The sequence below is a fragment of the Coregonus lavaretus genome (assembly GCF_964263955.1).
Source record: "Coregonus lavaretus genome assembly, chromosome: 38".
NCBI lineage: Eukaryota > Metazoa > Chordata > Actinopteri > Salmoniformes > Salmonidae > Coregonus > Coregonus lavaretus.
The window spans coordinates 14,526,229-14,547,963 of record NC_140025.1 but is presented as its reverse complement, the minus strand read 5'-3'; the positions used below and the strand labels follow the sequence as shown (position 1 = coordinate 14,547,963).

Sequence of the window (21,735 nt, the reverse complement as noted above, 5' to 3'; positions counted from 1 at the left end):
ATCGTGCAGACCGCTGCCGACATCCCTTCCCACATGGCAAAAATTCAGCACCACGGATAGATAGCACCATTACTCACGTGCAGCCGCGAAATGCAGTTATAGGTAGGCTAGCTAGGTTACAGTAGAGATTTACATTTACATTTTAGTCATTTAGCAGACGCTCTTAACCAGAGCGACTTACAGGAGATGAATAGTTATTTGGGTTGTCAGGTGTCAGGAGCAAACTCGATTTTACACGTCTAGGCTATGGATAATTCTGGTTGGAATTTTCTTGCGACTTTTTGACCGTAATGAGTATTCGTGTTCTTTTGGTGTGTTTTTTTAAAATGGCATTTAACGCTCGTGGCCCCTAGACAAGACAACATGCCCAAATTGTCTCTGTAAAGCAAATTTAGCCTACTAAAATTGTGTGTTTCAGAGAAAAACAACAACAGGACACAAGTAGCCTGAAAGGCCAGTCATATAGCCTATCTACTTTAAGGTACACAAGTGATGAGTAAACTTTTTGAACAAGTTTATGGTACATCCTTATTTCAGACGGATGACATCAAAACTCTGACTAAGGCTACGCTATTTCTGCGCCCTTTCTCCTGACATCCTCTTTCAACAGACTTCAAGAGCGTTGGATGGAAATACACACAGAGTAGGCTAGGCTACAGGAAGGAGAACCACATACAGTCGGACTGTAGCACGAGCTTGACACCACCTGAACTACTACGTGCTTCAGAAACACAGCTGATTTTGGAGTTTATCGAACCCTCTATATGCGACGCTGTCCACCATTGATCTTCAAAATGAGTACGATACTTCTGAGTAACTTTGTGAAGGTTTTTTTATGCTGGAATGTATTTTACCTACACGTTTACGCACAGGTAAGTAGGCTAGCCGATAGAGTAATATTGTTTATGTATTTTTTGTGGAGGAATTAATCCATAGGGTTTACCCCTGTTTTGTTACAGGAGCCTACATATGCGTAAATAATAAACCATACACATACGGAATTTGCATTACCATTTTACATAGGCTACCAGCAACATGATGCTAGATTATATACACTGAGTGTACAAAACATTAGGAACACCTGCTCTTTCCACGACAGACTGACCAGGTGAATCCAGGTAAAAGCTATGATCCGTTATTGATGTCAATCATTGTAGATTAAGTAGAGGAGACAGGTTAATTAAGGATTTTTAAGACACAATTGAGACATTGATTGTGTATGTGTGCCATTCAGAGGGTGAATGGGCAAGACAAAATATTTAAGTGCCTTTGAACGGGGTATGGTAGTAGGTGCCGGTTTGAGTGTGTCAAGAACTGCAAGGCTGTTGGATTTTTCACGCTCAACAGTTTCCCGTGTGTATCAAAAATGGTCCAACACCAAAAGGACATCCAGCCAACTTGACACAATTGTAGGAAGCATTGGAGTCAACATGGGCCATCATCCCAGTGGAACGCTTTTGACACCTTGTAGAGTCCATGCCCCGACGAATTGAGGCTGTTCTGGGGGTAAAAGGGGGTGCAACTCAATATTAGGAAGGTGTTAACCCTAATTGCTCCTGTAAATCGCTCTGGATAAGAGCGTCTGCTAAATTACAGTAAATGTTCCTAATGTTTTGTACACTCAGTGTATATTAGGGTATAGGTATGGGGAGAGGGCAATGTTTGGTTCAATGAGAAGGGATGTTAGAAATGTACCATTCAACTAGTAAAACAGTATTAGCCTATGTTTAGGCAGGCTATTGCAAATTTCTTGCGTAATGAATTTGGTTGCTTTTTTCTTGAATCCACAATTCCCTATCCCTCTACTCCTATACCCTTTCATCTCTGTCTATCTTTTAAAATACTTATTCTGTAAATAATGGGAAAGCTAAGATTCATTTTTCTAAATGTTTTCATTAACTAAGTGGTGGCCATCATCCCAGTTATTTCCCCCCCATATTATGTTTCTTCCTTTGGTGTTATTTCATGTGGAAATGTATTCTGCTATCTGTTATTCAGCCATGCCCACTTCTATACTCAATAGTCAGTGTTTTCATATTAATTGTTGACTGGTACTCAACATCCACTTTCTCCTTGAATGCATTTAAATGAGGCGGAAGTATGAGCACAGTGCATCAGCATGTGTGTGTGTGGCGATTGCTTACTGTGTGCCAAATGTATATGACTTATGTTTTATTTTTGTGTTATGTTACAGTATATGTCATTGTAATTATGACAGATTTGATCAAAGTTTATATCAAAGCCACGTTACCATTTCTGCTCGTCATGTTTGAGATCCAAATTATCTCCGGGGTGAAGATTCCCCTAGGTACAGATCTAGGATCAGCTTCCCCTCCCCTCCCCAATCCTAACCTTAACCATTAGTGGGGGAAATGCAAAACTGCCCCAAGATCAGCATCTAGGGGCAACTTTTTGAATGAATGCTGCAATTTACTCTGTAGGTTCATCCAGAGGTCGGACTCACAGCACAGGAGCAGATGTACTTACTGTATGATGTCAAAGTCGAGTGCCATCAGAACATCTCCACACACAACCCTGCAGGTGGGCAAACACTGACTTACATAAATCATTTTGCTCTTTGGGCAGCATAGGTAATTTACAAACGTTTTTGTTTGTGTTTCTTTAATCGGTACCCACTAAGTAGATGATTGGTCTACCTAGATTTACCAGAGCCCCATTGGCCAGCGTGTTTCCAGGTGGATCCAGACAGGCCTTTATGGTAACCGTAGTGGCCTGGGTGGCAGAGCCACCCACCATACTTCACCCTGTCTGGAGAGACCAAATCCCATAACTCGCCTCCCGCGTATTGGACAAGGGGTTGGGTTTTGAGAGACCCCCCCCCCCACTTGAGACAACTTTCAATACAGCATGGATGAAAACTACAACTACAGAAGTGGTCTTGGGGAGGGGGAAAATAACTGGGATGATGGCCACCACTTAGTAAACAAAAACATTTAGAAAAATTCATTTCAGTTTTCCCATATAGGCACTCTTGAAGAACGGAGGGAGGAACTTCTTGAAAAGCCTTTATTTGCTTGGACTACCACTGCAGTTTGATTAGAGGAAGACGACTTAAGATCACAGATATTATGCTGTGTGTCTTCCTAGCCATGGAATCTGTGGCTGTTGAAATGCGGATTTATTCCATTCATTTGAATCTGTGCCAATTTACCAGCCCCAACCTTGCGGTTGTTTCTCTTTCTGGCTGCTGCTCTCCATATTATTATCCTCCATGTGTCCGCCCACATTCTGTAGCAGTGTGAAAGCTAGATAACAACAAAAGTCTTTGTGTGTTTGATCCAGAATCTACCAGCCATTAAAACCAGGTGGGAGAATAGAAATATCAGAGCGTAAACAGATATTGGAGTATAATGGCTAATTAGAGTGTATTTATTGTTTGGTTACTGTTTAAATATAGTAAATCCTGGCTACTTAAAAAACAGACCAGCTTCTGATACCCATCCAATTTTAGTCATGACGTAAGTCTTACGGTTTCACTGGGAGGCAACATGAAAATACAGTTTGCTATATCCTCTGAGAGATGCAGAAATGACGGTAACACTTTATTTTAAGTGTCCATTATAAAACATTTATAAGGCATTTATTAATCATTATTCCCACATTTGTAAATGTTAGTAAGCTAGTTATTCACACGTATATATATACACAACATGACCAAGAGTATGTGGACTTGCTTCCATTCAGCCACAAAAGCATTAGTGAGGTTGGGCACTGATGTTGGGCGATTAGGGTTGAGGTCAGGGCTCTGTGCAGACCAGCCAAGTTCTTCCACACCGATCTCGACAAACCATTGCTGTATGGACCTCACTTTGTGCACGGTGGCATTGTCATGCAGAAACAGGAAAGGGCCTTCCCCAACTGTTTGCCACAAAGTTGGAAGCACAGAATCGTCTAGAATGTCATTGTATGCTGTAGCGTTAAGATTTCCCTCCACTGGAACTAAGGGGCCTAGCCCGAACCATGAAAAACAGCCCCAGACCATTATTCCTCCTCCGCCAAACTTTACAGTTGTCACTATGCATTCGGGCAGGTAGTGTTCTCCTGGCATCCGCCAAAGCCAGATTTGTCTGTCGGACTGCCAGATGGTGAAGTGTGGTTCATCACTCCAGAGAACGCGTTTCAATTGCTCCAGAGTCCAATGGCGGTGAGCTTCACACCACTCAAGCTGACGCTTGGCATTGTGCATGGTGATCTTAGGCTTGTGTGCGGCTGCACAAACAGATCTTGTGCTGACGTTGCTTCCAGAGGCAGTTTGGATCTCGGTAGTGAGTGTTGCAACCGAGGACACACAAGCTCCCGTTCTGTGAGCTTGTGTGGCCTACCACTTCGCGGCTGAGCCGTTGTTGCTCTTAGACGTTTCCACTTCACAATAACAGCACTTACAGTTGACCCGGGCAGCTCTAGCAGGGCAGAAATTTGACGAACTGACTCGTTGAAAGTCACTGAGTTCTTCAGTAAGGCCATTCTACTGCCAATGTTTAACTATGGAGATTGCATGGCTGTGTGCTCAATTTTATACACCTGTCAGCAATGGGTGTGGCTGAAATAGCCGAATCCACTCATTTGAAGGGGTGTCCACATACTTTTGCATATATAATGTATTTCCTTAAACATCCTGTGTTGCGTGCTTATTCTTTTACCAGGTACTGCTGGAATGTTTACCAATGGCATGCATCATTTTGTGGGAAATTACACTGGTCTCTCAAAATATTTATAAGGTATTTATGAAGTATAAATTGTCTTCACTTTAGATTAGGGACTGCAAAAGGACTTTACTAATCATTAGTAAATGGTTTGTAAATGTGAGTAATGATTAATAAATGGTGAACACACCATTTTTATAAATGCTGTATAAATTATTTATTATGACCCTTAAAATAAAGTGTTACCGAAATGACATCACTGAAACCACTTATTGGCTAAATGATATGCTGCCTTTCATAAGAGTGAAATAAATATAAATGTAAAAAATTGTATAATCCCACTTCCCCTCAACTAGTGGTGTATTTGTCTATTGTATTTGGTATTTGGTTTTTCCAGATAATTTAACCCAGATCTAAATGATCATGTATTGTCTTAATTCTGTTCCCCTATAAGATTGTGTTCCCTTTTCAATTTTAAATGATGGGGCAATCTGGGATTGGTTCATCCATTTGGGCCTTTAAATTGATGATATATAGCAATTATATAGCTTTGTTGTTGTTTGATTCCTAGATTGTCCCTTTAAAGGCAATGGCCCAATTTTAACCATTATTGGCCACCGTATTACTGCCAGGTGATCTCTCGTTAAACCATCAATACGGGCTAAGATCACCCACATACCTGACCTCAGTTGCAACCATTATTAGCCATCATATTACCACTCCTGTGGTGTTAACAAGATCGGTGTTAACTTTAAACCTGCTAATTGAGCATACAAAAAAGTATTTAGTCAGCCACCAATTGTGCAAGTTCTCCCACTTAAAAAGATGAGAGAGGCCTGTAATTTTCATCATAGGTACACGTCAACTATGACAGACAAAATGAGAAAAAAGAATCCAGAAAATCACATTGTAGGATTTTTAATACATTTATTTGCAAATTATGGTGGAAAATAAGTATTTGGTCAATAACAAAAGTTTCTCTACTTTGTTATATACCCTTTGTTGGCAATGACACAGGTCAAACGTTTTCTGTAAGTCTTCACAAGGTTTTCACACACTGTTGCTGGTATTTTGGCCCATTCCTCCATGCATATCTCCTCTAGAGCAGTGATGTTTTGGGGCTGTTGCTAGGCAACACAGACTTTCAACTCCCTCCAAAGATTTTCTATGGGGTTGAGATCTGGAGACTGGCTAGGCCACTCCAGGACCTTGAAATGCTTCTTACGAAGCCACTCCTTCGTTGCCCGGGCGGTGTGTTTGGGATCATTGTCATGCTGAAAGACCCAGCCACGTTTTATCTTCAATGCTCTTGCTGATGGAAGGAGGTTTTCACTCAAAATCTCACGATACATGGCCCCATTCATTCATTCCTTTACACGGATCAGTCGTCCTGGTCCCTTTGCAGAAAAACAGCCCCAAAGCATGGTGTTTCCATCCCCATGCTTCACAGTAGGTATGGTGTTCTTTGGATGCAACTCAGCATTCTTTGTCCTCCAAACACGACGAGTTGAGTTTTTACCAAAAAGTTCTATTTTGGTTTCATCTGACCATATGACATTCTCCCAATCCTCTTCTGGATCATCCAAATGCACTCTAGCAAACTTCAGACGGGCCTGGACATGTACTGGCTTAAGCAGGGGGACACGTCTGGCACTGCAGGATTTGAGTCCCTGGCGGCGTAGTGTGTTACTGATGGTAGGCTTTGTTACTTTGGTCCCAGCTCTCTGCAGGTCATTCACTAGGTCCCCCCGTGTGGTTCTGGGATTTTTGCTCACCGTTCTTGTGATCATTTTGACCCCACGGGGTGAGATCTTGCGTGGAGCCCCAGATCGAGGGAGATTATCAGTGGTCTTGTATGTAATCCATTTCCTAATAATTGCTCCCACAGTTGATTTCTTCAAACCAAGCTGCTTACCTATTGCAGATTCAGTCTTCCCAGCCTGGTGCAGGTCTACAATTTTGTTTCTGGTGTCCTTTGACAGCTCTTTGGTCTTGGCCATAGTGGAGTTTGGAGTGTGACTGTTTGAGGTTGTGGACAGGTGTCTTTTATACTGATAACAAGTTCAAACAGGTGCCATTAATACAGGTAACGAGTGGAGGACAGAGGAGCCTCTTAAAGAAGAAGTTACAGGTCTGTGAGAGCCAGAGATCGTGCTTGTTTGTAGGTGACCAAATACTTATTTTCCACCATAATTTGCAAATAAATTCTTTAAAAATCCTACAATGTGATTTTCTGGATTTATTTTTCTCAATTTGTCTGTCATAGTTGACGTGTACCAATTATGAAAATTACATGCCTCTCTCATCTTTTTAAGTGGGAGAACTTGCACAATTGGTGGCTGACTAAATACTTTTTTTCCCCACTGTATAGGTTGTTGTAACATTTAAACGTGAAACTTGTTTTTAATTTTTTTGCACTGCATCAATCACTGGTGCGGTTGAATGTAGCATTGCTGTATGGTGCACTCAAAATGTATTGTAGTTGAGAAGCCAGCCTAGGATAGTTCTCAAATGTTGCTGTAATAGGCCAACATCTTTCTCCTTTGCATGGTGTTTTGTTGCAGGTTGAGTTTTTTGGTTATTCATTGTCAAGCTTTAAAAACCGAAGACAGGCTCCAACATTTTAGTAGCCTAGCTAGGACTGTTGCATGTGTCTGTCTGTACTTTCTCTCCGCTGCGCACTGTAAACGGGACACATGAAAGCAGCACAATTGAAGTTGAATTCACCGATTCGAGCGCATCAGGCTATAATTTCATAAAGTAGATGTCTCAACTGTTGACTAATTTATACTCACTTGTGTGTCCTATTCGGTCCGCGGGCCTTGCTTGACACGTGCGCTAGTCTATTAGCCACGTTATAACTGACTTGTGAACATTGTCCTTGCTAGTTTGCTTGTATTGACATTACCAGCCTTAGTTACAGTCGTCCGTTTTTGTTCATTGAAACTGAAACAGTGCATCCCGAATGGGTGGAGGCAGCAAACAATGTACCAGGCCATCTGTGATTTAAAAGCTGATAGCAATATTTTTGGGACTACCAAGAAATATATTGGTAAATGATATTAATCATGCATTGAACCGCATCCATTTATTCTGCCAACAATGCCTTTCTTTACGTCATTGAATTTTGAGTCAAGTTGGTTTTGAAGCATAAACTGGGAATTTGATATTTTTGACTGATATTATGATTTTCTGTTTGTTTCATATCTTCAAAGTAGTTAAAACACTGTCAGTTCCACTTTAAGGTATTTCACGCTGCCTGCACATGTATTGGCCTGGCAAGTGGGTCCCAAACCCCAATATGGCACATTTCCTGTCTGTCAGTTCAAATCTATACAACATGCTTTGATGTCTCAAATGATAATGTGACTCAACCCAGCTATAATCTGATCCAATTTGGCTCTGAGATAATGAAGTATGACAACATACGAATAGGAAGGGTACTGCAGCTGAGACACTGAAACATACGTATATCCACTTCTCTTTTGACCTGGATTGCAGTCATAAAATAGATTTTATTTAAATATTTTTACTTCTTATTTTCTCTCCCTCTTAGGTCTTTATTACTCAGTCTCAGGCCGCGTCCCAAATGGCACTAAAGGTAGTGCTAGTCACTTGTTTCACTGAACCATCAGGAGGGCTAACTGACAAAAGAAGACAACCTATTACTCATAGTGCTCTCCCACTAGCCTACTCATCTGGTGGACAGATAGTGTATATATAGCTGTAATGACTATGATCAATGTTCTTGCACTTGTCGCTAATGAGTGACTCATAGGCTTTGTCTTTCCATCTCACACTGTCATCGTGGAATATAGATGAATATTAGAAATGTGTTTAATCAAGGGAGCGGAGGTTTAAACAGACATAGTGGAATAAATAGTTTTTCTCCATGGAGCCGTGTTGTAGTATTTTGATCCTTCTTGAATTTGTTGATGACATTGATGTGGACTCAGTACACACTGCTGGATATTTGCCCTTTCTGAAATTGAGTGGATCAATGTCCAGTGTCCGCAGGATCACCAGCACTTACCATGGACAGGCACAAAAGTAACAAGTCAATGAAACCTTTCAATAATAATGCCTTGAGTTCAATAGCAATGATTTATTTTAAGTTCAGATTTATCTGAAGGAGTGGCCGTGGTATTTGGCCTGGGAGCCTCCATTCCCTTGATGACGATACCCTCCAACACAATGCCCAAATAATATGTCACTTATGAATGGAGCTCCAAACGAGCTTCAATGCCATACAACACTCCTTCAGTAGCCTCCAACTGCTCTTAAACACTAGTAAAACTAAATGCATGCTTTTCAATCGAACACTGCTGGCACCCGCCCACCCGACTAGAATCACCACTCTTGACGGGTCTGACCTAGAGTATGTGGACAACTACAAATACCTAGGTGTCTGGTTAGACTGTAAACTCTCCTTCCAGACTCACATAAAGAATCTCCAATCCAAAGTTAAATCTAGAATCGGCTTCCTATTTCGCAACAAAGCCTCCTTCACTCATGCTGCCAAACATGCCCTCGTAAAACTGACTATCCTACCGATCCTTGACTTCGGCGATGTCATTTACAAAATAGCCTCCAACACTCTACTCAGCAAATTGGATGTAGTCTATCACAGTGCCATCCGTTTTGTCTCCAAAGCCCCATACGCTACCCACCACTGTGACCTGTACGCTCTTGTTGGCTGGTCCTCACTACATGTTCGTCGTCAAACCCACTGGCTCCAGGCCATCTATAAATCACTGCTAGGCAAATCCCCGCCTTATCTTAGCTCATTGGTCACCATAGCAGCACCCACCCGTAGTCTGCGCTCCAGCAGGTATATCTCACTGGTCATTCCCAAAGCCAACACCTCCTTTGGCCGCCATTCCTTCCAGTTCTCTGCTGCCAATGACTGGAACGAATTGCAAAAATCTCTGAAGCTGGAGACTCTTATCTCCCTCACTAACTTTAAGCATCAGTTGTCAGAGCACCTTACCGATCACTGCACCTGTACACAGCCCATCTGAAATTAGCCCACCCAACTACCTCATCCCTATATTGTTATTTATTTTGCTATTTTGCACCCCAGTATCTCTATTTGCACATAATCTCTTGCACATCTATCATTCCAGTGTTAATACTATTGTAATTATTTTGCACTATAGCCTATTTATTGCCTTACCTCCATAACTTGCTACATTTGCACACACTGTATATATATTTTCTGTTGTATTTTTGACTTTATGTTTTTTACCCCATATGTAACTCTGTGTTGTTTTTATCGCACTGCTTTGCTTTATCTTGGCCAGGTCGCAGTTGTAAATGAGAACTTGTTCTCAACTGGCTTACCTGGTTAAATAAAGGTGAAATAAAAAAATTTAAAAAATGAATGTAAAAGCGACAAATATGTACATCACACATATTGACGTTTGTAATTGTGAAGATTTGACGTATAATGGCAATATGTCAGTAAATGTTACATATTTGGCCTATTACCTTAGTATATTATCTAGTGATGGGCACTAATATGGAAAATCCATACTAATATATCAGTTGAATGTTTTTCTATATGATATCGATATACAGTGGGGAGAACAAGTATTTGATACACTGCCGATTTTGCAGGTTTTCCTACTTACAAAGCATGTAGAGGTCTATAATTTTTATCATAGGTACACTTCAACTGTGAGAGACGGAATCTAAAACAAAAATCCAGAAAATCACATTGTATGATTTTTAAGTAATTAATTTGCATTTTATTGCATGACATAAGTATTTGAAACATCAGAAAAGCAGAACTTAATATTTGGTACAGAAACCTTTGTTTGCAATTACAGAGATCATAAGTTTCCTGTAGGTCTTGACCAGGTTTGCACACACTGCAGCAGGGATTTTGGCCCACTCCTCCATACAGACCTTCTCCAGATCCTTCAGGTTTTGGGGCTGTCGCTGGGCAATACGGACTTTCAGCTCCCTCCAAAGATTTTCTATTGGGTTCAGGTCTGGAGACTGGCTAGGCCACTCCAGGACCTTGAGATGCTTCTTACGGAGCCACTCCTTAGTTGCCCTGGCTGTGTGTTTCGGGTCGTTGTCATGCTGGAAGACCCAGCCACGACCTATCTTCAATGCTCTTACTGAGGGTAGGAGGTTGTTGGCCAAGATCTCGCGATACATGGCCCCATCCATCCTCCCCTCAATACGGTGCAGTCGTCCTGTCCCCTTTGCAGAAAGGCATCCCCAAAGAATGATGTTTCCACCTCCATGCTTCACGGTTGGGATGGTGTTCTTGGGGTTGTACTCATCCTTCTTCTTCCTCCAAACACGGCGAGTGGAGTTTACACCAAAAAGCTCTATTTTTGTCTCATCAGACCACATGACCTTCTCCCATTCCTCCTCTGGATCATCCAAATGGTCATCGGCAAACTTCAGACGGGCCTGGACATGCGCTGGCTTGAGCAGGGGGACCTTGTGTGCGCTGCAGGATTTTAATCCATGACGGCGTAGTGTGTTACTAATGGTTTTCTTTGAGACTGTGGTCCCAGCTCTCTTCAGGTCATTGACCAGGTCCTGCCGTGTAGTTCTGGGCTGATCCCTCACCTTCCTCATGATCATTGATGCCCCACGAGGTGAGATCTTGCATGGAGCCCCAGACCGAGGGTGATTGACCGTCATCTTGAACTTCTTCCATTTTCTAATAATTGCGCCAACAGTTGTTGCCTTCTCACCAAGCTGCTTGCCTATTGTCCTGTAGCCCATCCCAGCCTTGTGCAGGTCTACAATTCTATCCCTGATGTCCTTACACAGCTCTCTGGTCTTGGCCATTGTGGAGAGGTTGGAGTCTGTTTGATTGAGTGTGTGGACAGGTGTCTTTTATACAGGTAACGAGTTCAAACAGGTGCAGTTAATACAGGTAATGAGTGGAGAACAGGAGGGCTTCTTAAAGAAAAACTAACAGATATGTGAGAGCCGGAATTCTTACTGGTTGGTAGGTGATCAAATACTTATGTCATGCAATAAAATGCAAATGTATTACTTAAAAATCATACAATGTGATTTTCTGGATTTTTGTTTTAGATTCCGTCTCTCACAGTTGAAGTGTACCTATGATAAAAATTACAGACCTCTACATGCTTTGTAAGTAGGAAAAACTGAAAAATCGGCAGTGTATCAAATACTTGTTCTCCCCACTGTATATTGGTTTTATAAAATCATGTGTTCATACTTTTCTGTTCACTTCCACGGCTCTGTGAAGTCCAGACAAGTGCTTGTTGATTGCCCATTGGACCAGATGTGAATGTTCTGGGAGCCTAAACTTACAGTTTAAATAAATCCATTCACCACAAATTCGCCCATCAGCAGGCAATTAAGTCACTAAGTTGAGAGCCTGTGAGAAGGTCTGTGAGAGGGGTTTGTGCATGCAGGAACTGTTTTTACATAATAGTGTAAGTTAACAGGAAGGATAAACCAATATCATAATATGTGTTAGGTTCTAAATAAACAGAGTAAAAACTAAAGGACAACTAGGAAAACTCAAACCAAGTTTATTCACCCACTGGGTCACACAGCTGCATCAGACAAAGACATATTCACACAAGTACTGGTATTTAAACCTTCCTGCTATGCTGAGTCTCCTCCATACACATCTGGACAGCCAATACATATCTGTTGCTAGACAGGACTTTAGTGATGCCTGTTCTTTCTCACTTCATCTGACCTGGCCTCGGCCCAAATTCCTCACTCCTCCCCAACTCGCAGCTGTCCTGTTGACTTGTACCAGACTGTGGCCTTTCCTTTCCATAGGATACCTGATGTCTAACAATAACACGTTCTGACAGAAGGTAAACATTCTGCGTTTCCCTCGCTCCCTCAGTGACATGATTAAGGATATTTCAAGTTTATAAGTCAGAACCCATCATATGCCTTCCATATATCGATATCAAATGCAAATAAACCAATATCACGATATGCCTTGCTCTTATCGATATCAAGCTAAATCTATATCATATTGAATTATCAATATTGGTGCCCACCACTAATATTACCTTACTCCCCTTTCCCACTATGTGTCCAGATGACCTTTGTCCCCCTGGCTGGGACGGTCTGATCTGTTGGCCTCAGGGATCCCCCGCAGCGCTAACCAAGGTCCCCTGCCCCAGCTACATCTACGACTTCAACCATCAAGGTATTGGGGTATAGATAGGCAACACACTTGCTATATTCATGGGGTCAGATTTACTAAGCGTTTGCACCAGGTGCAAAGTTTGCAACCATTTTTTTTAGAAAGGTATAAAACCCCAAAACAAATTTTCATTTACACTTTACCTTAAAGCTAGAATATTTAGTTGCTATATCCATTTTTGAAATTAATTATATATACATTTTAGTCATTTAGCAGACGCTCTTATCCAGAGCGACTTACAGTTAGTGAGTGCATACATTATTTATTTTTCATACTGGCCCCCGTGGGAAACGAACCCACAACCCTGGCGTTGCAAACGCCATGCTCTACCAACTGAGCTACATCTCTGCCGGCCATTCTCTCCCCTACCCTGGACGACACTGGGCCAATTGTGCGGTCGCGGCCAGCTACGACAGAGCCTGGATTCAAACCAGGATCTCTAGTTTACTCATTGATTCTTGAAGAATATACACTGAGTATACAGTCGTGGTCAAAAGTTTTGAGAATGACACAAGTATTGGTCTTCACAAAGTTCGCTGCTTCAGTGTTATGAGATATTTTTGTCAGATGTTACTATGGTATACTGAAGTATAATTACAAGCATTCCGTAAGTGTCAAAGGCTTTTATTGACAATTACATTAAGTTTATGCAAAGAGTCAATATTTGCAGTGTTGACCCTTCTTTTTCAAGACCTCTGCAATCCGCCCTGGCATGCTGTCAATTAACTTCTGGGTCACATCCTGACTGATGGCAGCCCATTCTTGCATAATCAATGCTTGGAGTTTGTCAGAATTTGTGGGTTTTTGTTTGTCCACCCGCCTGTTGAGGATCGACCACAAGTTCTCAATGGGATTAAGGTCTGGGGAGTTTCCTGGCCATGGACCCAAAATGTTGATGTTTTGTTCCCCGAGCCACTTAGTTATCACTTTTGCCTTATGGCAAGGTGCTCCATCATGCTGGAAAAGGCATTGGTCGTCACCAAACTGTTCTTGGATGGTTGGGAGAAGTTGCTCTCAGAGGATGTGTTGGTACCATTCTTTATTCATGGCTGTGTTCTTAGGCAAAATTGTGAGTGAGCCCACTCCCTTGGCTGAGAAGCAACCTCACACATGAATGGTCTCAGGATGCTTTACTGTTGGCATGACACAGGACTGATGGTAGCGCTCACCTTGTCTTCTCCGGACAAGGTGTTTTCCGGATGCCCCAAACAATCGGAAAGGGGATTCATCAGAGAAAATGACTTTACCCCAGTCCTCAGCAGTCCAATCCCTGTACCTTTTGCAGAATATCAGTCTGTCCCTGATGTTTTTCCTGGAGAGAAGTGGCTTCTTTGCTGCCCTTCTTGACACAAGGCCATCCTCCAAAATATGCAAATTGCCATCATCAAAACTGAGGCAGCAGACTTTGTGAAAATGAGTATTTGTGTCATTCTCAAAACTTTTGACCACGACTGTACAACACATTAAGAACACCTACTCTTTCTATGACATGACCAGATGAATCCAATTGAAAGCTATGATCTCTTATTGATGTAACTTGTTAAATCCGCTTCAATCAGTGTAGATGAAGGGGAGGAGACAGGTTAAAGAAATATTTTTAAGCCTTGAGACAATTGAGACCTGGATTGTGTATGTGTGCCATTCAGAGGGTGAACGGGCAAGACAAAAAATGTAAGTGCGTTTGAACGGGGTATGGTAGTAGGTGCCAGGTGCACTGGTTTGTGTCAAGAACTGCAACGCTGCTGGGTTTTTCACGCTCAACAGTTTCCCGTTTGTGTCAAAAATAGTCCACCACTCAAAGGACATCCAGCCAACTTGACACAATTGTGAGAAGCATTGGAGTCAACATGGACCAGCATCCCAAGCAATGTACACGTAATGGATTTGACATATTGAATGGTTTGATGAGCATGAAAACGATGTAAACCATATCCCATGGCCGTCTCACTCACCAGATCTCAGCCCAATTGAACACTTATGGGAGATTCTGGCGCGGCGCCTGAGACAGTGTTTTCCACCACCAACAAAACACCATATGATAGAATTTCTTGTTGGAGAATGGTGTCGCATCCCTCCAATAGAGGTACAGACACTTGTAGAATCCATTCTAAGTTGCATTGAAGCTGTTCTGGCTCGTGGTGGCCCAACGCCCTATTAAGACGCTTTATGTTGGTGTTTCCTTTGTTTTGGCAGTTACCTGTATGTTGCAATGTAAATGACCAGACCGTGTATGTCTGGTGTATGTGTCTGGTGTGTGTGTGTCTGTGTGCCTGTGTCTGTGTCTGTGCCTGTGTGTATGTCCAGGCCATGCATACAGGAAATGTGATGTCAACGGTTCCTGGGTTTCTGTGGAGTGGTTGAACCGAACGTGGTCCAATTATTCTGACTGCTTAAGATTCCTTTTACCTGGTCAAGAGGAGGAAAAGGTAATCCCAATCACCACTTCAGTCACACCAAAGATTCCAATTAACATTGTTGTGGTTGCAGACTTGACTCATGACAATTCTTGAGTTGCTCTGACTCACGCTAAAAGCGGAGCTACACTGGGGGGTCGGGAAAACAGTAGGTTTTTAGCTTCTATGCTAGACGCCTACAGTGAGGGAAATAAGTATTTGATCCCCTGCTGATTTTGTACGTTTGCCCACCGACAAAGAAATTATCAGTCTATAATTTTAATGGTACATTTATTTGAACAGTGAGAGACAGAATAACAACAAAAAAATCCAGAAAGACGCATGTCAAAAATGTTATAAATTGATTTGCATTTTAATGAGGGAAATAAGTATTTGACCCCCTCTCAATCAAAAAGATTTCTGGCTCCCAGGTGTCTTTTATACAGGTAACGAGCTGTGATTAGGAGCACACTCTTAAAGGGAGTGCTCCTAATCTCAGTTTGTTACCTGTATAAAAGACACCTGTCCACAGAAGCAATCAATCAATCAGATTCCAAACTCTCCACCATGGCCAAGACCAAAGAGCTCTCCAAGGATGTCAGGGACAAGATTGTAGACCTACACAAGGCTGGAATGGGCTACAAGACCATCGCCAAGCAGCTTGGTGAGAAGGTGACAACAGTTGGTGCGATTATTCGCAAATGGAAGAAACACAAAATAACTGTCAATCTCCCTCGGCCTGGGGCTCCATGCATGATCTCACCTCGTGGAGTTGCAATGATCATGAGAACGGTGAGGAATCAGCCCAGAACTACACGGGAGGATCTTGTCAATGGTCTCAAGGCAGCTGGGACCATAGTCACCAAGAAAACAATTGGTAACACACTACGCCGTGAAGGACTGAAATCCTGCAGCGCCCGCAAGGTCCCCTTGCTCAAGAAAGCACATATACATGCCCGTCTGAAGTTTGCCAATGAACATCTGAATGATTCAAAGGAGAACTGGGTGAAAGTGTTGTGGTCAGATGAGACCAAAATCGAGCTCTTTGGCATCAACTCAACTCGCCGTGTTTGGAGGAGGAGGAATGCTGCCAATGACCCCAAGAACAACATCCCCACCGTCAAACATTGAGGTGGAAACATTATGCTTTGGGGGTGTTTTTCTGCTAAGGGGACAGGACAACTTCACCGCATCAAAGGGACGATGGACGGGGCCATGTACCGTCAAATCTTGGGTGAGAACCTCCTTCCCTCAGCCAGGACATTGAAAATGGGTCGTGGATAGGTATTCCAGCATGACAATGACCCAAAAGACACGGCCAAGGCAACAAAGAAGTGGCTCAAGAAGAAGCACATTAAGGTCCTGGAGTGGCCTAGCCAGTCTCCAGACCTTTATCCCATAGAAAATCTGTGGAGGGAGCTGAAGGTTCGAGTTGCCAAACGTCAGGCTCGAAACCTTAATGACTTGGAGAAGATCTGCAAAGAGGAGTGGGACAAAATCCCTCCTGAGATGTGTGCAAACCTGGTGGACAACTACAAGAAACGTCTGAACTCTGTGATTGCCAACAAGGGTTTTGCAACCAAGTACTAAGTCATGTTTTGCAGAGGGGTCAAATACTTATTTCCCTCATTAAAATGCAAATCAATTTATAACATTTTTGACATGCGTTTTTCTGGATTTTTTTGTTGTTATTCTGTCTCTCACTGTTCAAATAAACCTACCATTAAAATTATAGACTGATCATGTCTTTGTCAGTGGGCAAATGTACAAAATCAGCAGGGGATCAAATACTTTTTTCCCTCACTGTAACAGCCTGCGTGAACAGTGTAACAGGCCTGTAAGATATCCATTTCTCTCAAGCAGGACTTCTTTGACCGGCTGTACGTCATGTACACCATTGGATATGCGCTGTCCTTCATCTCTCTTCTAGGGGCCATTGTCATCATAGGCTACTTCAGGTAAGACAGCCTTGTGTCCCAACATTTGGTCCTTTCTCCTGAAGTGTGCACTTGTGTACTCCTCCTCACAAATATTTGTTTTTTCTTATACCAGTCATTTCCTTTCAGTCTATGAAAGGAAGTGAACAAGTGCAGACTTTGGGAGAAAGGACATTATTGGGGCGCAGATGTATAGCCATAAGTAATTTCAGGAGACGCATAGACCATTGCAGAACAGACATGTTCCCTAGTATCAGGGTTCACTTCAATGAAACATTTTTGAAACATTTTCCACCTGTGTAAATGCCACTGATGTCATACAGCACTGGGCCTCATCTGTTCATCACCATTTTCCAAAAACAGCCTCACAATAAATGCTAAGTAAAAATAAATATCCTGGCCAATCCTCTTGACTCATCTCCAAATTCTCTGGGATATGCCATCACCAAGATGAAAAAAAAATGCATTACCTGAAGACCCACTGGGAACACCATGTCATTTCAACGTGGAAATGTGGGTAATATTTGGTTGAGACGTTGATCAATGAGATTTCAATCTTTATTCACCCACTCAAAAAAACTGCCAGAGGTTTGTTGAATTCCCAATGTTATCACTATGCTTTCAACCATCTAAAAGCACAACCAAATTCCAATGGAAAAACAATGTTAGAATTTTGGTTTAGTTGTCATCTAAATGTGTTATCACTGCGCTTTCAACCATTTAAAAGCACAACAAATGGGAATACAATGTCATATATTTTGTATTTATACAATAAGTTAATGTGTTATCACTATGCTTCATCTAATAGCACATCCAAATGACCTGGATTGCATATGAGATTACATGAAAAGTACATATTGCAAGTGATCAATGCTGTTCAAGATTCTGCACAGATTATTATAGCAATTGTAAAGATCTCCACAGACCTGCGACCTTTGCATGCTATCTTGAACATGCACGCTTTCTTTGATTACATAAGAAGATATTTATAGTTACAGTAGGCTAACCTCAAAATTTGGCCATGGACGTGTTACTCATTTTAAGGTTGAATAAACACTGTTACATTAGTTTGTAAGATAACCTTAACTTTAGGCTATTTGTTGTATTACAAAATTATTATTGAATTTTGTTTGGTTGACAACGCAGCCAAATATCAACATTTTAAAGGATATCTAATGCTTGGATAGTTTCATCTGAGCCACTGGCATAATCCTATTCTTTAACCTTTATTTTTGGTTTAGAATCCAACATATAATTTGTTAACTTGTTGAAAAGTTAACAGGCTATTTACTGTATTGCAAAACTGAATTGTGTTTGGTTGTCAACACAACCAAATATCAACATTTAATGAGATGTATCTTTTGTGCCACTGACTTAGTCTGGCCTTATTCCCAGTTTGTCTACAAATTAATAATTGATATCTCCAACTCAACCAAAAATCAAAGTTAAAGAATAGGACTACCATAATTCCCTAATAACAGAGCAAAACACGCTTTGTACAAGTTAAAGAATAGGACTAAATCAAATTAAACTTTATTTAATGTGCATTTAAAGTTTAATTAGACTAGATTTAGTCCTATTCTTAAACTTAGATTTTTGGTTGAGTTGGATATGTGAATCCAACATATCAATGATTTTCATTATGAGTTGTCAATGTCATGAATGCAATTAGAGAAGAAAGTATTACTCTCAATCATCTTCCCTCAGTATTTCATCACAGATGCTATAAAAAAACCACAGTACACTGTAAAACAAACTCAAATGGTCTGAGGAAACTGATTGCGGTGAACCATTTTGATTTTAAAAAACGTGGAATTGAGTGTATTTTACTAAATTCAGGTTATTTTATTCAATTCAGGTTACTCAATGCAGTTAGGTTTTATAATGTATATGTATTAACAGTACATTTCCAAATTCCTCTCAACACGATAAACTAGGTTTGAATGCCAAAACAAAAATATAGATGCATAGAATTTCTCTCTAGGTTTCTACCTATGTTTCTTCCTTCTAGAGAGTTTTTCTTAGCCACTGTGCTTTTGCTAATGCTTAGCTTGCTCTTTGGGGTTTAGGCCGGGTAAAGCACTTTTTGACAACTGCTGATGTAAAAGGGTTTAATAAAATACATTTCATTGATTGAATAGATTGTTGAGTCCTGAGTGTTTTACCCCTGTCTGCCTGCCATGCAGACGCCTCCACTGCACTAGGAACTACATCCACATGCACCTATTTGTGTCCTTCATGCTGCGTGCCGCCAGCATCTTTGTCAAAGACAAGGTGGTCCACACCAACGGAGGTCTGCAGGAGTTTGACACTGCTCTCATGGACAACTACAAGACCATCTCTGCTATGCCCGTTGACAACTCCCAGTTTGTGAGTACAATAATGTTCTTCCCTTCAACTTCAAGGTCAGTTTGTTGTATGAAATGCACTTCAATGCTTGCTCTCAAGTGTCATCGCAAAGAAAAATAAATAACAGCACAACATAGGGGGGTCGATAAATGCACATCGAAAATCTAAATCAAATATTATTACATTTACATTTTAGTAGACACTCTTATCCAGAGCGACTGACAGTTAGTGAGTGCATACATTTTTTATACTGGCCCCCCGTGGGAATCGAACCCACAACCCTGGCAAGCGCCATGCTCTACCAAGTGAGCTACATGGGAGCGTACACATATTTACCAGATGTTATTGTGGGTGTAGCGAAATGCCTGTGTTCCTTGATCCAACAGTGTAGTAATATCTAACAATACACACACATTTAAAAGTAAAATAATGGAATTAAGAAATATATCAATATTAGGGTAATCACTGTCGGAGTCCGGAGTATAAATATATATACAGTACCAGTCAAAAGTTTGGACACACCTACTCATTCAAGGGTTTTTCTTTATTTTTACTATTGTCTATATTGTAGAATAATAGTGAAGACATCAAAACTATGAAATAACACATATGGAATCAAAAAAGTGTTAAACAAATCAAAATATATTTTATATTTGAGATTCTTCAAATAGCCACTGTTTGCCTTGATGACAGCTTTGTACACTCTTGGCATTCTCTCAACCAGCTTCACCTGGAATGCTTTTCCAACCATCTTGAAGGAGTTCCCACATATGCTGAGCACTTGTTGGCTGTTTTTCCTTCACTCTGCCGTCCGACTCATCCCAAACCATCTCAATTGGGTTGAGGTCGGGGGATTGTGGAGGCCAGGTCATCTGATGCAGCACTCCATCACTCTCCTTCTTGGTAAAATAGCTCTTACACAGGAGGTGTGTTGGGTCATTGTCCTGTTGAAAAACAAATGATAGTCCCACTAAGCCCAAACCAGATGGGATGGCGTATCACTGCAGAATGCTGTGGTAACCATGCTGGTTAAGTGTGCCTTGAATTCTAAATAAATCACAGACAGTGTCACCAGCAAAGCACCCCCACACCATAACACCACCTCCTCCATGCTTTACGGTGGGAACTACACATGCAGAGATCATCCGTTCATCCACACCGCGTCTCACAAAGACACGGCGGTTGGAACCAAAAATCTAAAATTTGGACTCCAGACCAAAGGACAAATTTCCACCGGTCTAATGTCCATTGCTCGTGTTTCTTGGCCCAAGCAGGTCTCTTCAACTTATTGGTGTCCTTTAGTAGTGGTTTCTTTGCAGCAATTCGACCATGAAGGCCTGTTTCACACAGTCCCCTCTGAACAGTTGATGTTGAGATGTGTCTGTGACTTGAACTCTGTGAAGCATTTATTTGGGCTGCAATTTCTGAGGCTGGTAACTCTAATGAACTTATTCTCTGCAGCAGAGGTAACTCTGGGTCTTCCATTCCTGTGGCGGTCCTCATGAGAGCCAATTTCATCATAGCGCTTGATGGTTTTTGCTCACCGTTCTTGTGATCATTTTGACCCCACGGGGTGAGATCTTGCGTGGAGCCCCAGATCGAGGGAGATTATCAGTGGTCTTGTATGTCTTCCATTTCCTAATAATTGCTACCACAGTTGATTTCTTCAAACCAAGCTGCTTACCTATTGCAGATTCAGTCTTCCCAGCCTGGTGCAGGTCTACACTTTTGTTTCTGGTGTCCTTTGACAGCTCTTTGGTCTTGGCCATAGTGGAGTTTGGAGTGTGACTGTTTGAGGTTGTGGACAGGTGTCTTTTATACTGATAACAAGTTCAAACAGGTGCCATTAATACAGGTAACGAGTGGAGGACAGAGGAGCCTCTTAAAGAAGAAGTTACTGGTCTGTGAGAGCCAGAAATCTTGCTTGTTTGTAGGTGACCAAATACTTATTTTCCACCATAATTTGCAAATAAATTCATAAAAAATCCTACAATGTGATTTTCTGGATTTTCTTTTCTCAATTTGTCTGTCATAGTTGACGTGTACCTATGATGAAAATGACAGGCCTCTCTCATCTTTTTAAGTGGGAGAACTTGCACAATTGGTGGCTGACTAAATACTTTTTTCCCCACTGTATATATGTATATGATGGCATGTATAGACATTACGGAAATTATGGATAGTATGTGGATAGAATAGTATTTGTACAGCAATAGTTA

The 21,735-nt window shown here is 41.5% G+C and overlaps 2 protein-coding genes across 4 annotated transcripts in view; both read left to right on the top strand.

The window, feature by feature from the left end:
- The window catches only part of LOC311111964 (uncharacterized protein), a 426,062-nt gene that overhangs the window by 280,307 nt on the left and 124,020 nt on the right, over nucleotides 1-21,735 (top strand). The gene's annotated exons all lie outside the window — the stretch shown is intronic.
- Nucleotides 684-21,735, top strand: part of LOC311111953 (parathyroid hormone 2 receptor-like) — a 58,328-nt gene continuing 37,276 nt past the window's right edge. Inside the window, exons 1-6 of one of the 2 annotated variants that reach the window (XM_084154893.1) lie at nucleotides 684-872; nucleotides 2,442-2,541; nucleotides 12,730-12,840; nucleotides 15,142-15,263; nucleotides 17,094-17,188; nucleotides 19,354-19,537. In XM_084154893.1, the coding sequence (XP_084011019.1) occupies nucleotides 765-872; nucleotides 2,442-2,541; nucleotides 12,730-12,840; nucleotides 15,142-15,263; nucleotides 17,094-17,188; nucleotides 19,354-19,537 (720 nt within the window). In that variant the 5' untranslated portion in view covers nucleotides 684-764. Of the gene's footprint in view, nucleotides 873-2,441; nucleotides 2,542-12,729; nucleotides 12,841-15,141; nucleotides 15,264-17,090; nucleotides 17,189-19,353; nucleotides 19,538-21,735 lie in introns of both variants that reach the window. The other variant, XM_084154892.1, reaches the window with a different exon arrangement.